At 36.9% G+C, this 13249-nt stretch overlaps 1 protein-coding gene across 4 annotated transcripts in view; it reads left to right on the forward strand.

Moving 5' to 3' along the window:
• The window catches only part of TRPS1 (transcriptional repressor GATA binding 1), a 216728-nt gene that overhangs the window by 198326 nt on the left and 5153 nt on the right, over nucleotides 1-13249 (forward strand). For all 4 annotated transcript variants that reach the window (XM_087747287.1, XM_087747317.1, XM_087747306.1 and 1 more), the window contains one exon: nucleotides 8607-8729. In XM_087747287.1, coding sequence (XP_087603413.1) covers nucleotides 8607-8729 — 123 coding nt within the window. The remainder of the gene's footprint in view (nucleotides 1-8606; nucleotides 8730-13249) is intronic.

Raw genomic sequence — 13249 nt, forward strand, 5'->3', positions numbered from 1 at the left:
CAGGGCTTGGATATTTTTGCCTTATGCCAAGAAATGAAAGAGTCAGAAGCATTTCCAGTTTTCTCAATGTCTCTTTCAGTGTGCTTAGTTCTGAGGGTACTGCTTTTATCCAGTTACTAATCAAAAGAAGAGGAGTCTAATTTTGTACATTTTATACTGTTCATGTTGTGTTTCTAATTTGAAAAAATGCAAGAGACTCATAATGACTTAGATTTGTTCTCTAACAACAGCTGAGCTCGTTTGGAAGCACACGGCGTTCAGAAAGGAGCAGCGATCTCTGTGTACGAGCGCTGAGTTTTCAGGCAGCCGTTCAGCTTCGGAGCTGCTGTGTGACTGTTTCAGCAAAGTGCTAGTGGAGAAAGGTTTATATTATTAAGGGGCAAGGATCGCAGTTCCCAAACCAGGCTCCTTCTGTCCTGCTTATGCACACTAATGCATCTACCTAACCGTTTTTTGTAAGGAATAGTATTATTCCTAAATTGGACTTATTTTATTAATCTTATTTTTGATTGCTTCGTATAAGTACTTTTTAAAAATTGCCTGAGTGGTCAAGCTGATTTAGAAAAGTGGGAAGAAGTTTAGCCAGAGACTTAGCTATTTTTACAGAAGTTACTAAAAAGGACTGATTAAATCTGTTGCATTACCAACATAATTCTGGTGAAGATGCTGAGAGATGCTGCTGGCAGCTTTTTACTGTGTTAGGTGATAAACTGCGAAAAGAGAACAAGACACAAATTTAGGTGGATTGTAGTTTTAATACTCACGGGCACACCTCAGCAGAGATAACACGTTACCATGAGTCAATGTACAGGAGGAGGGGAGAAAAATGGTGCTACATTGGGGGAAAACAAAGACAATCAGGGCTTTCTTCTTGAGCAGCTGCAGCCAGTTCCACTAATGGAAGTGCAAGAGCAGAAACTGGCAGCACAAGGTATGCGTTCGTTTTTACAGATGGCAATGCAGACAAGTTGGTAATTGAGAAGGAAGTCGTGTACGTGAGCTGTTTGACGGGGGACAGCCCATTACAGTACTTTCCTGTGTAATTGACTCAGTGAGTTATTGGAGACGGAATTTCTATTCCTTTTGAATAGGTTTCAGTTGCTGCAAAATGACATCATTATTGTGCGGGAAATGCAGGTTTCCAGGTTGCCTTTTTTTTTTTTTTTTTTTTTTTTGCTATTGGTGTTAATAAAACTTTTTAAATTAATTTTCGGGTTGCCTCCGTGGAGGTCTCTGTTGTACTGCTGGTAGTCAGTGGCAAAATACACCAGAAGGGAGATCATATCGTAGTGTGGTAGTTGCTGTTTAAGGTATTGGAAGAGATTTAAGGATGATCAGCTTGTGCAAGTTGAAGGATAAGACCTTAAAAATACTTTATATCTAGTAAAAGACGGTTGAAGGAAACTGCTTTCTAAAAAATCTTCTATTTCTAAAAAATACTTTGTGTAGAATGATTAAGTAGGTATTTAACTCTTTGCAAACCAGGATAACAGTTAGTTCCACCAGAAAATATTTCTCAGTGTTCATTACAAATGCCTCATACCATAAATATGTATGTGTGTATTTATTTAGTCTGCATATATGTATTTGGCCCAACAGAAGATCACATATATTTTTAACACACAGTGTTTAAAAATCAACCGCCACTAACTGTGGCAAAGAAGTCTAACCTGTGAAAAAGTTGTGTTTCATATTTGTGCCACTGCAGATCTTGAGGGGGAAACTGTGAAATTACCTTCCGTCCCTGTTTGGATTAACAAGGAGATACATTGTGAACTACATAATTTTCACTGATAAATGCCCAAATGAATGAAAATTAATAAGTCATTGTAAAGTGTATTGTGATTATTTATGTGATCCCGTAGTTGCATGTGGCTCTTAACGGATGATTAAAGTGATGGTAAATTCCTGCCTGCGGAGCTCAGGCTCTGGCTGAAGGTGGATGTCTGAAGCCGGTTCCCGTCCTGTGCGGTGGCAAAGGTTGGGTCAGCTGTAGCTTGGGGGAGGAAATAAAGGTGAGGAGGTGACAGCGGTGAAGAGAGCCAACAGCAAGTGATTCAGTGGCTTCTTTGCATAGCTATGTTTTTCTTAATTTAATCACTTATTTTGATCAGCCATTGTTTTACTTTGGTAGCAATCATGACATCCTAAATTAATATCTTACTAAATTCTTCTTGCTTAGTAAGACACAGAGAGATTGTAGTTTGCTGCCTGTTTTTTGGGGTGGGTTTTTTTTTGAGTAGTGAATACCATTGTCTCTAAGGTAGCTTTACAAAATGCAGGAAAATGCTACAAATGCTGGGACAAAATCTACTCATCTGCAGTTTGGCTGCTGATAAAAAAGTAATTGCAGTTTACATGCACATTAAAATATTTACTCTCCCTAAGGGATCGGCGGTAGGATTCTGAAAGGCTGCGCTAGTAGTAATGTTTAATTTACTATCTGGGTTTTTTTCCCCTCTCTAAAACCCCCCTGATTCCTCTCATTAAAAGTTTGTAATACAGCGTATATCATAAAAAGATGCTGTCACAATAGAGCATTAAAAATGCCACTAAACTTTTTATATGAATTAGGTGTGTAATTTTAACTTTCCTCTTGGCATTTTTACTTTCTTCCTACCTTGCCTCTCCTAACCTCTTTCTTAAGCGTCTTTCAAATACAGCTCTTTAATATAATTGTTCTTGAAAATGTCTTACATGAAGAGTTTAGATTTGGCACATTAAATTGACTTCAACAGGCATCTGTTAACTCATAGTTAAGGTTGAAAACAACTTCTACTTTAACACTCTGCTTTATGTGTTTCACTTTTTCTGACAACTTCTGCTTTGGGGATGAAAATTTGCTGTGCCTGGTCTATTCCTGAAAGCTGTCCAAGTTATAAAGGGAAGAAAACCCAATTACTTTCTTTTTAATTTAGACATAGTTACAGCAAAAGCAACTAAAATTTTAAAATGTGAAACTTTACAGGGACATAGTTGTGGCTGTTTTCATAGTTGAGAGAGAAAGCAGTTTTGATTAAACACATTCAGAAAGGTCTGAGTGCCTCTGCAGCCAAAAGAAATGAGGGCTGAAAGATTTTTTTCCCATCCTAAACAGCAGAAAGTAACGCTTACTCCAACATCCAGATGCTGCCTTGCTCACCAGGCTTTAAACTTCAATTAATCTGAGCCTCACCCAAACGTGGAGAACTAAATACCTCCTCATATAAGGAGGACAACACCTTGGTATTTCACACCTAGCAGGTGTGAAACAAGAAACTCCTAAATACTCACAGCAATGCAAACACAAGATATAGAGATGTCACCGTGAGTGCATTACACTATTTTTCTGAACCGTGTGGTAGCAGCCCGACGATTACAGGTATGAGGCCAGCTGCTTACAATTGATCCTCTCCACAGCGGGTCACCTAGCTCATACTGATCCGAGCACGTGCAGGTTTCCTGACACCTCCCTTTTGGACCTCCTGTGTTGCCAGAGAGCATCCAGAGCCAGCATTTTGCCTTTTTTTTCAGTGAGGCTTGTATGGTTGTAGTCCCCGACTTTGTTGTTGGAAATAGGTCAGGCATATGCTTATTCTTGCGTAGAAATCATAAATGTTACCCAGCCTCATGTTCTGGAGCTGCTATTACAATATGCTCTGTTTCTGGAAGGCCAGAGATGGTAAAAAAATCCACTCAGGCTTCATCGTATCGTCATTTTGTGATGGGGAAGTGAAAGTAATCAGCAAAAAGACAAGTTTTGTTGTGTCCAAACCAAGAGGGTGATGTAAGAAAAATGCTTGGCTGACGCTTGTGGAGCTATTTGAGTTTCTAAAAGCATCTTCTGGCAGAAATTTTGAAAACAGGATGTATTTGGCACTAGCAGAGTGTCAGGCACCGTTGCTTAGTCTAGCTAGCTAAAAAGCCACCGTTCCTGAGCAGTGTTTTTGGCGGTGCTTTTACAATATAGATTTTGCTACATGAAGTTCCATTGAAATAATAACTGACAGTTCAGTACATTTTAAAATATTTTTTGTGTAGCTGTGTAGTGTGATGACACTTCTACATGGCTACAAAGTTTGAAATCATATAAACTGTAGAGTCATCTTCTTTAAATCTAAAGTAGTTTTTGTGAAAAACAAGGGCCTGATCCTGTCGAGATGCCTGAGTGAATTACTTGTTATGGTATTCTCTGCTGTTTCATTGCTTAGCAGAAAGCACTACTAATAATTTCCTTGTTTCAATGAAATATTGGTAACTAGTGAAAATTGTTTAAGGAGTTAAAAAAAAATGAGGCATTTGGGCTTGACAATGTGTATACCAAGTTTCAGACTTGTTCAATTTGAAACGGTCAAGATATGAAACCATAAAAAATGTGAGTAAATACTCTGCATATCAAGGGTTGTTATGCAATTACATGCTTTCAGCATGGTTCTTACTGAGGGAAAACAGTTAGTAGACAGATCTGCAATACATGTTCAGTGAATAATTACAAACTTTCATAGCTTAGCTACATAAAAATAATAATCCACTTGTTGCTTTGCTACTACTAAAATACTAAAATGTGTGCATACTTTTTTTCCCCAGAGCAAAGCCACTATGACTGTAGATTTGTTAGAAAGTTATCTGAAAAACTTGAAATCCCCTCTGCCCCCCACCCCCCCCAGTTTTGGCCAATCTCCCAATTATAAACAGCTGAACTGATTTAAATAAAGTTTTCAGTACTGGAAAAGAAAAGAAGAAAAAAAAAGTTACATCTGGGTTGACAAAAACATACGCCAAGTTTCAGCCCAATGTGATTTGAGACAACCGTGATATTAAATGCCCAGACCTAGGAACTGGAATGGAAATAGAGACACTGGCCCCTTCAGGATTTGGGATTGTAATGTAGTGGTTATAAGGCTCCAGATGATTAAAGCTTGACTTAGTAGATACACATTTTAGTTATTTAGATGCTTTTGGCTTATTCTTCCAAGGATGTATAGAAACTTTTCACAGATAACTCCAGTTAGTGCCAGTGGCATTGATCGCAGACTGAAACCTTTTTATCTGTGGCTCAAACCCTCCCATGACTAGTTATGTTGACTTACCTTCTCTGGGCTGATCTTAAGAGATTATTTTACTATGATAAGTATGTGTTCACATTTGAAAAAGAGCAAAAGGTTCCGTAACATATTTCTTGAAAACGCTGGCTAGGGTGGTGCTTAGCAGAGCACTTGAGCAGATGGCTGGGTTTTATGGAGGCTGTGGGCCATAGCAGTTGCGCAGACTTTGCTGAATTGGAGCTCAAGTGCCTGTTCCTTTGTGCGACTACCTGGAAAACCAGCAATATCGGCCATTATTATTGACTAGTACAAACGCTGAGTATGCAAGGCCAAACAGATGCATGCAGAAGAAATATCGTCACTAACAGTAGAATTATCATCACTAATTGAAATTTAGCAGAAAAAAAAAATTAGATAATTTCTGTTGTCCAGTAACTTTTATAAAACTTGGTATATGGGAAGTAAAGGCCTATGCTTTTATTCTTCTTGGTTTTTAAGAAACTGTATTGGTTTAAGAGAAGAGGACTAAAGGCATGTAGGCTTTTAAAAACAGCCTCCATTTTTTCTAGCAGACATCATCAAAATTTCTCAGGTGTATTTTGACAAGCACGTCTGTTCTGTGGTTAGTGGGATCTGGGAGTCAAGAATATTTAGTCCAATTTTGCTACAGTCCTGTTTCACCCCAGGAAATCCATTCTAAAGCTGTGTGTCCCCACTATAAAAAGCTGTTTCATACCCAAAAAGCTCAACAAAGTAACAGCATGTAAGTTTTTCCAGAGGTGGTTTAATTCTTAATTCATTAGTATATGTAATCTATGTTGGAACACTTAGGTAGGGGAATGATCATTGTTGACTATCCTGTAAGGTCCTTAAATAATACAGAAATAAGGGAAGGTAAAGAAAGATAAAATGCAATGCTTAGAACAGCACGTAAGATGAATTTACACACTTCGCGTTAAATTTAGGGAAGGATGTTTAGCTGGACTACTTTGAAATTTTAAACAGATAAATAGTTTGTAAGTACTAAATAAGCACAAATATAGGTTTTTGATACATATGGCTACTACTAGGTATTTTGTAGGTTGTTGTCAGCTGTAATCATTGTATTATTTCATTGCAACTGATGTCCAGTTTAAATCAGATCTTTCTTTAAAAAAGAGAGAAAAAATTAGTTACTTTTATCAATGTTTTAAAGATATACTAGTCCCATAGCATTCAATGAAGATTTCAGTGTTATTACACCTTATGTCACCATTCAGGTGTGTACAAATGCAGCGTATAAACGAGACTGCTCTCTCTATATTTTAAAAGTCTTCCATGACTTTGTAGAGGGTATTTCCTAAACTCAAGGAACACAAACAGAAATGAAAGGGTGGAAAGACTGACTCAGATTAAGACTCCACTTGGTTAATACACCACACCAAGAAGCCATAGGCCGGCAGACAAAAAGTAGGAATGGAAAGGAACAGTTCTGCAGTTGTATCTGAATCCTGGCTATATACAGTCGTTTCCACTTGGAAACTTCTTACCCTTCAAGTGGACCAAATTAGGGTTAGTTTAATGAAGCTTTATTGTACTCTTAAGGAAAATATTTCAGCAGCCAGGTGAAGTCGTGCAAGGATATGCAACCACAAAAAGAACTGGGAGCTTCAATTTACTTGTAGGCGAGCATGCCTTCACAGTGAGCTGTGTCTCATATACTCAACTAGTTAGATGTTTGCTGAAGGACATCAACTACCATTTAATTCTCCCCCAAGTCAAACTGAGAAAAACGTGGTATATTACTGCTTCTGATTTAAGAGACAAAGTAGGGGATGATGTAAGGGGGTGAGAGAGTGATTATCTTGACGACAATCTCGATTTTATTGTATCAACTTAAAGTAGCACAACCTGCTGGACTAATGAAATTGTGTTCTTGGTTTAAAAGGGCAATTGTTAGCCTGACTTTGTGCTCACTAAAAACATTTCCCCAATCTTGTTAAATTATTGCACTCATTTCAGATTTTTATGGCTGTGCAGCTTACCAGCCCTCGTTTCTTTACATTTCATTCATTTTCCTTGTATTGATGATTAATGGAGGATGTCGAACGTTAGAGTGAGCAGGCATCAGCAAATGCAAGATCATAATTAGTTTAGCTGACGAGGGCCTCTGATAGCACTTGCATCTGGATGGAAAAATTACCCTATAGGGAACTGGCTGCTCACCAGGTCTTTTTAGTGATACATTGTGAAACACCCGATGAATCAAATGCCCTTTCAATGCCAAGAAAGTGTTCCAGTCTTGAAGCCAAAATTATGTCTGCAGAAAGCTTTCCATTTGAAATGTATCAGAGTACAATTATAACCATTGTATTTTTTTGGCATGAACACCAGTCTTCTACAGTATGGACTAAAGTTAAATAAATTACTTAAATTTTATGAAACCCTGAAATTTTGACTTATAGTGTTAGTAATTTTTAATTTATAATAAAATTAGTTTTCACCCAGGCTGTTTTTCCCTGTACTCACCCATTCTTGTCTTAGATGCTGAAGGTTTCTTACAGATTTTTTTTCCTTTGCAAAAAGGGAATGGAGTTGAAATTCAGATTTTCTTTTCAGCAAAAGAATTCCATTTCCTGCTTATTAGTATTTGTGCCCACAAACACAGCCTGACTTTTGTTTAAATGAGAAGTTTAATGAAATCGTTACTCCGTAGAAAGAATTTAATGAGCAATACTCATAAACGTGTCTACTTTTAAATATTCCTGGGTCATTATGAAACCTGATGAATGCACAGCTCAGTCTGGTTAAAAATCAATTTGCATTTAGGAAAGTTGTACTGTGCCTTTCTTTGCCTGACTAAAATAAAATAAATAAATGTATCCATTGATGAGACAGTGTTTTCTGGGGTTTCGGGTGAAGTTCAAAAGAAGTCTTATTAAGAATACTGTACTTTTATTTGTTTGGCAGAAGTTATTCCTTGTTCTTAGTGGGCTGTGGGAAATATATGGTAGCTGATACTGATTTCAGAAGCAAGTGGGAAAGACTGGAACTGAATATCATGTATTCAATTAATGAAGTATAATTTCTGTTAAAGGAATTAGTATGACACAGATGCCAACTGTAATTAATAGAAGTGGTAGTGTTTCAGAATTCTTGTTACCGATCACACTTTAAAATCAAGCAAACTAAAAATAAATAATATCTGTTGTGATATGCAATGAACAAACCAGGAGAAGTTTACAGAATGTTCTCTGTCAGCTTCCAGAGGGGTTTTTCAGAATTTGGTGTTTAGAAACCATCATTAAATGCACAAAACCTGAAGTTCAAAAAGTTAAAGCTGTTATTCTGAAAAGGCTTTGGTGTTTCACACACCTCATCCATCACTCTAGGGTTAATTATAATGAAAATCAGTGGTGCCTATTAAGCACAATTGAACCTGACCTCATTATGGGCAGTGTGGTTTTATACTGTCATTGTTGCCAGTCTAGAGACAAAACTCCTGTGTTGATTTGTCCTAACTCCGCAGCTCATGTGACTCACCTCTGACCTGTTTTTTTTTCTGTGTGGTTTTTTTTTTTTTCTTTTTCTTCCCTATTTCAGAGACGTAGAGGCTCGGGTGTTTTTTGTGCCAATTGCCTGACCACAAAGACCTCTCTCTGGCGAAAGAATGCAAATGGTGGATATGTATGCAATGCGTGTGGCCTCTACCAGAAGCTTCACTCGGTAGGAAGAACTTACTGGTTTGTTCAGAAAAAAAGGGGTTATACAGCTAAGCTGGGCAGCTGTGGTCTTGTCTGGTTGTGTGATTAGTACCACTCACTGGCCTGCAGTTAATTTCCTAACAGGGTTTTGCAGTATGGTCACTTTGGGATCAGATGTGATTCATTATGAAACAGGCTGGGATGCTGTGGGTAGACGTGTTTGAGATCACCAGTGATGCATTTAATTATTTTGATACAAAATAAGGGGAAAATTATTTCTTTTCTGGGAATTCCATTTAAAGGAATACAATATGTTGTGATGAAAGCTCTCTAAATTCAAGAGCCCTCATGTTCATAATAATAAAAAAAAAAATTCTTAAAGTTAGACATCACATCTATATCAAAAATACCCCTTGCTGTGGTTTTTGTTTTCTTTCACTTCTCTTCCCACCTTCATTCTTGACAGTAAATTTCCTGGAGGTATGGGGTGGTGGGTTTTTTTGTTCTTTTTTTTACAGTTCTTATAGCCTGCTGGAGGATTCTGAAAAAAAACTCAACAAGGAAGCTGCTCACTTGATGGCACTCGTCACTTGGTGAGGGGAAGATTCACCATCCCTCAGGATCAGGCAGGGAATAAGTAATAATCATGGACTGTCTATATTGCTTTTCATCTTATTGGCACTTGGCTTGATCCTGAAAGATGTTGAATGCTCTGGTCCAGGTCCAGGAAAGCCATGCTTAAGTGTTTCCTTGGATCAGTGCCAAAATGCTCAGAATCTTTTAGGTTAAGACCCACTAGTTAAATATTCTCCTTGCTGTCTTTAATAGAAGCATATGGGAGAGTCAGGTGACCAAGATTTGATTCTAATTAATTAATTTTTACAACATGCCCATGAAGCTAAAAAGTGTTACTATTTTTCAGAAATAGAAACTGAGGCAGCCTTTGAGAATTTGCCAAGGCAACATAACAATTTAGGCTTAGAGCCCAAATCAGACATCTATGTTGTGACTGAGAGTGCGTATTTTTAAAAACTTTTTTCAGAAATTCCATTTTTTTAAAAAAAAAAAGCACCACTTAGGAAACTATATTTCAAATACATTAAGGCTCCTAAATGCCTGTGCCTATTTCTCTTTAAATTTGAGGCACAAGCTTCTAAATCAATTAGTAGTTTCTGTGAATTTTGTTCTTAGTCTTGTGTACAGGCCATATAACAATCGTGTTTACTCAAGATCCTGTCCAGCCCACTTCATAAAAAAGAAAGATTCCAATTTTTGAAAGCAGCAAGACCATCACCAGTCTGAAAGGTTAGCTCTGTTTGCCATGTGCTGTCATTCTGAGGTCAGTAACTACTTTTAAGCTTCAGAACAACCGAGGCCGCCAGAGAGCATCTGAGCGGGAGACAATGGACTAATGCACGATCTCTGACCAGCAGCTTGGCTGGGTCTTGCTGAAAGTATCATCTTCCTGGAGATCTCAGAAAGTTCTAGATATAATATCTAATTTAAGGAAATTGATCAGTGGTGAGAATCCACAAAGATTTTATGGAGGAAAGTTAGGCTTTTTACTGTTAATTTGACGTTTGAGTCCAGTTATTTGTAGAACTTCCATTTACAACCCCCATTTTCCCTTTTTTAAACATACTTTTCTAAACTATAGTGTTGGACTTTACCATTATTAGTATAACTTATTGAATAGATAAAAGCTACAAGAATCAGTTTTGAATTCAAACACATAGCACAGATAATTCTTATGAACCAGTAGGAACAAACTAGTGTGCTTTCAACAATAATAATTAACAATATAATGCCAAATTTTGTTTTATGCTTATAGAAAGCAAGAAGCTGACACTATCTTTTAGGTCCACTGTTCAAGCATGGCAATAAGCTGTCATTCAGTTGACGTTTGACATTAGTATCTTCAATTGAACTTTGACCAAACAAACGCAAAGAATTTAATTAAGCCTCCACTCTGCTGTGGTACGATAGCAACTCCATTGTACGTTGGAGTCTGAAATAAATCTCTCCTTTGGGACACCTTTTGAGACAGTCTCATGCAAGGGCTGCTCTTTAGACTGACACCAGAAAGATGAAAGTTTCTTTTATCTGTCTGCCTGTCTTCTCTTCATGAAAACTTACAGTAAGTAATTGTCATGTATGTTTTTGAATTAAGGAGTCTAGGATGATGCAGTTATTAGGTAAATAAAAATTCATAAAAATTCATAGGGAATAGAACTGTTCCCTTCTGTGAGCCACCCTGTTAAACTAAATTATACTACACAGCTGAATAAAATTCACCTATAGTAGGTGAATTTGCACATTTCATAACTCCCTTTTGATTGGATTATCCCTATCTAGAACTACTGTCCTCATTAACTCAAGGATGTGTATAATACACTTATCTCTAAGGTCCCTTTTTTACTTGTATTTAATAAGAAGAAAAATCTATGGTCTGTCAGGTACTACTAGGTGGTGGTGACCGACAAACGTTAACATGGTAGTGATTTCTGCTGTAAGTCACATTTCTGTTTCTGTGATACCCTTGAACAATTTTTCAACATGTTTTCAAAAATGTTCAGTCTATCTAGAGGTCATTTACATTAAACTTGCCAGGTTTTTCACATTTATCTCCTCTAATGCAGACAACTATGTTAAGAAATATGTAATAATATTCCAACGGTCAATTTTTAAAATAGTTTTAGTGAAAAAAATGCAGTTCACTGCAAACATATACGCAATATTCACATTTGCTGACAGAGAAAGGTATATCCCTTGTCTCCCCAGAATCATGAATATGACCATTATTATTGTGGTGCTGTTCCTCATTTTTTAATAGCTCTAACTTGGTCATGGAAAACTAGATTTTGTTCCATAGTGATTCCTTGGCCACACCCTCGGACTACTTCAGTGAGGAGTTACAGCAGATTATTCTAGGATTAGACATATGTGATCTAGTGGAGAGATCACTCCAATTTCCCATGGTATCTAGGAAGTCTAATTACAATAATTTAATGAACTATTTATTTGTTGAATTTTGTGCTTTTTTTAAAGTTACTCATATATTTGGGGTAGGGAGATTGCCAATTGATATAGAGATGGCAGAAAAATCTTTGTGATCATACTCAATATATTATGTATAACATATAATTAAGGATCTGACACAGGACTTTTTAAAAGTAAAGTTCTGGTAATGTTTCCACTATTTTCTAAATTTACTGCCCCCCTGGAAATCAAGAAGAGAGCTTAAACTTTTCTGTTGAATAAGGAAAATGTGAGTAGCTTTACTCTACTGAGTAATCTGTTTCAATCAGCTAAAGACTAGTCAGATGAGTACAGTCATTTGCGTGCTGAAGAATTTTTAAGTTGGACCTACAGCCTTTAGCTCCTAATGGCATGTAACTTTGAAGAGCCAGAGCTGCAAACAAGTGTGTGAGGGTCCTTAATCACAGGTATGAAGATGTTTTGTTTAACTACTTCCACGATCAGACTTCATACCTGTAGCATGAAGAGTAAAACTAAAAGTGTTTCCAAACTATTGAAAGGAGCTTTTAATAAGAACCACATCAACAATATTGTAAGATCTCACACAGCATGTCAGTATGACAGTGTTACAATTGTCATAAAAAGGTGAGGAAATTGCACTGAGCTTGTAATAAAGAGTATATGCTTATGCATATTAATTGGCTATTGATTCTGCAAACTATAAGCTTTATTTGCATAGAATTTACATAGAAAATATTCTAATTTTATCTAACATGATTTTGCCTCAAATTTGATCTGTTTGAGGAGGCTGGTTCAAGTGTTGTTTTTCTGCTAAGTTTAAATTTTGCTTATTAAAAGTTAAAACAGAGTGTGTATTTATTCTGATTCAGAGTTTTAGTAGAAAGTAAAATCTTAACAAGTAGCTGCACTGCCTAAAATGTAGTTAACCATTAAGAATAAGCCGACCTCAGGGAAATAAATAGGTGAAAGAGGAGAGGAAGATGGTAAGTCAAGAGAGAAACTAGATCTCTACAAATAATAGAGTGAGTGCTCTTCCAGCTCTGAATATTTTTATATTAATTCAACATTATGAATATATATATAAATTATGTTACATTCAAGGTACAAATTGTTTTGGATATTGACTGTATGCCAAAATTTAATCTGTACTTCAAAACAATGTTAAAAAGAAAATTTCCAAATAAACATCTAAGTGGAATACTGTGTGGGGCACTTTTCTGGCCTCCAACCAAAATAGGATTATGTGTGCATTTGGATGAGACAAATGGCAACTGCCAGCATGCCAAACTGAATGACTTTTGGGTAGTTTTTGTTGTTTTAGCATCTGCCCAGTAGAGCAACACATACCGAGGTTACAGCACCATCTTTCATTCATATACCATTGCCTTCCTGTTGAGGAGCCTTTCAAAGAGGCCTGGCTGCTGTCCTTCCTTGTACTATATTTTTTTCTTCACACAAAAGTATTTTCCGTTCTCATCTAAATAGGCCACCTACCCTGAGCTGGTGTGGGGAAGTAACAAATGGAAACAGAAGTCCTCACCT

Source organism: Nipponia nippon, unplaced genomic scaffold, assembly GCF_047370975.1.
Source record: "Nipponia nippon isolate SJK-2023a ecotype South Korea unplaced genomic scaffold, ASM4737097v1 scaffold_1, whole genome shotgun sequence".
Taxonomy (NCBI): Eukaryota; Metazoa; Chordata; class Aves; order Pelecaniformes; family Threskiornithidae; genus Nipponia; species Nipponia nippon.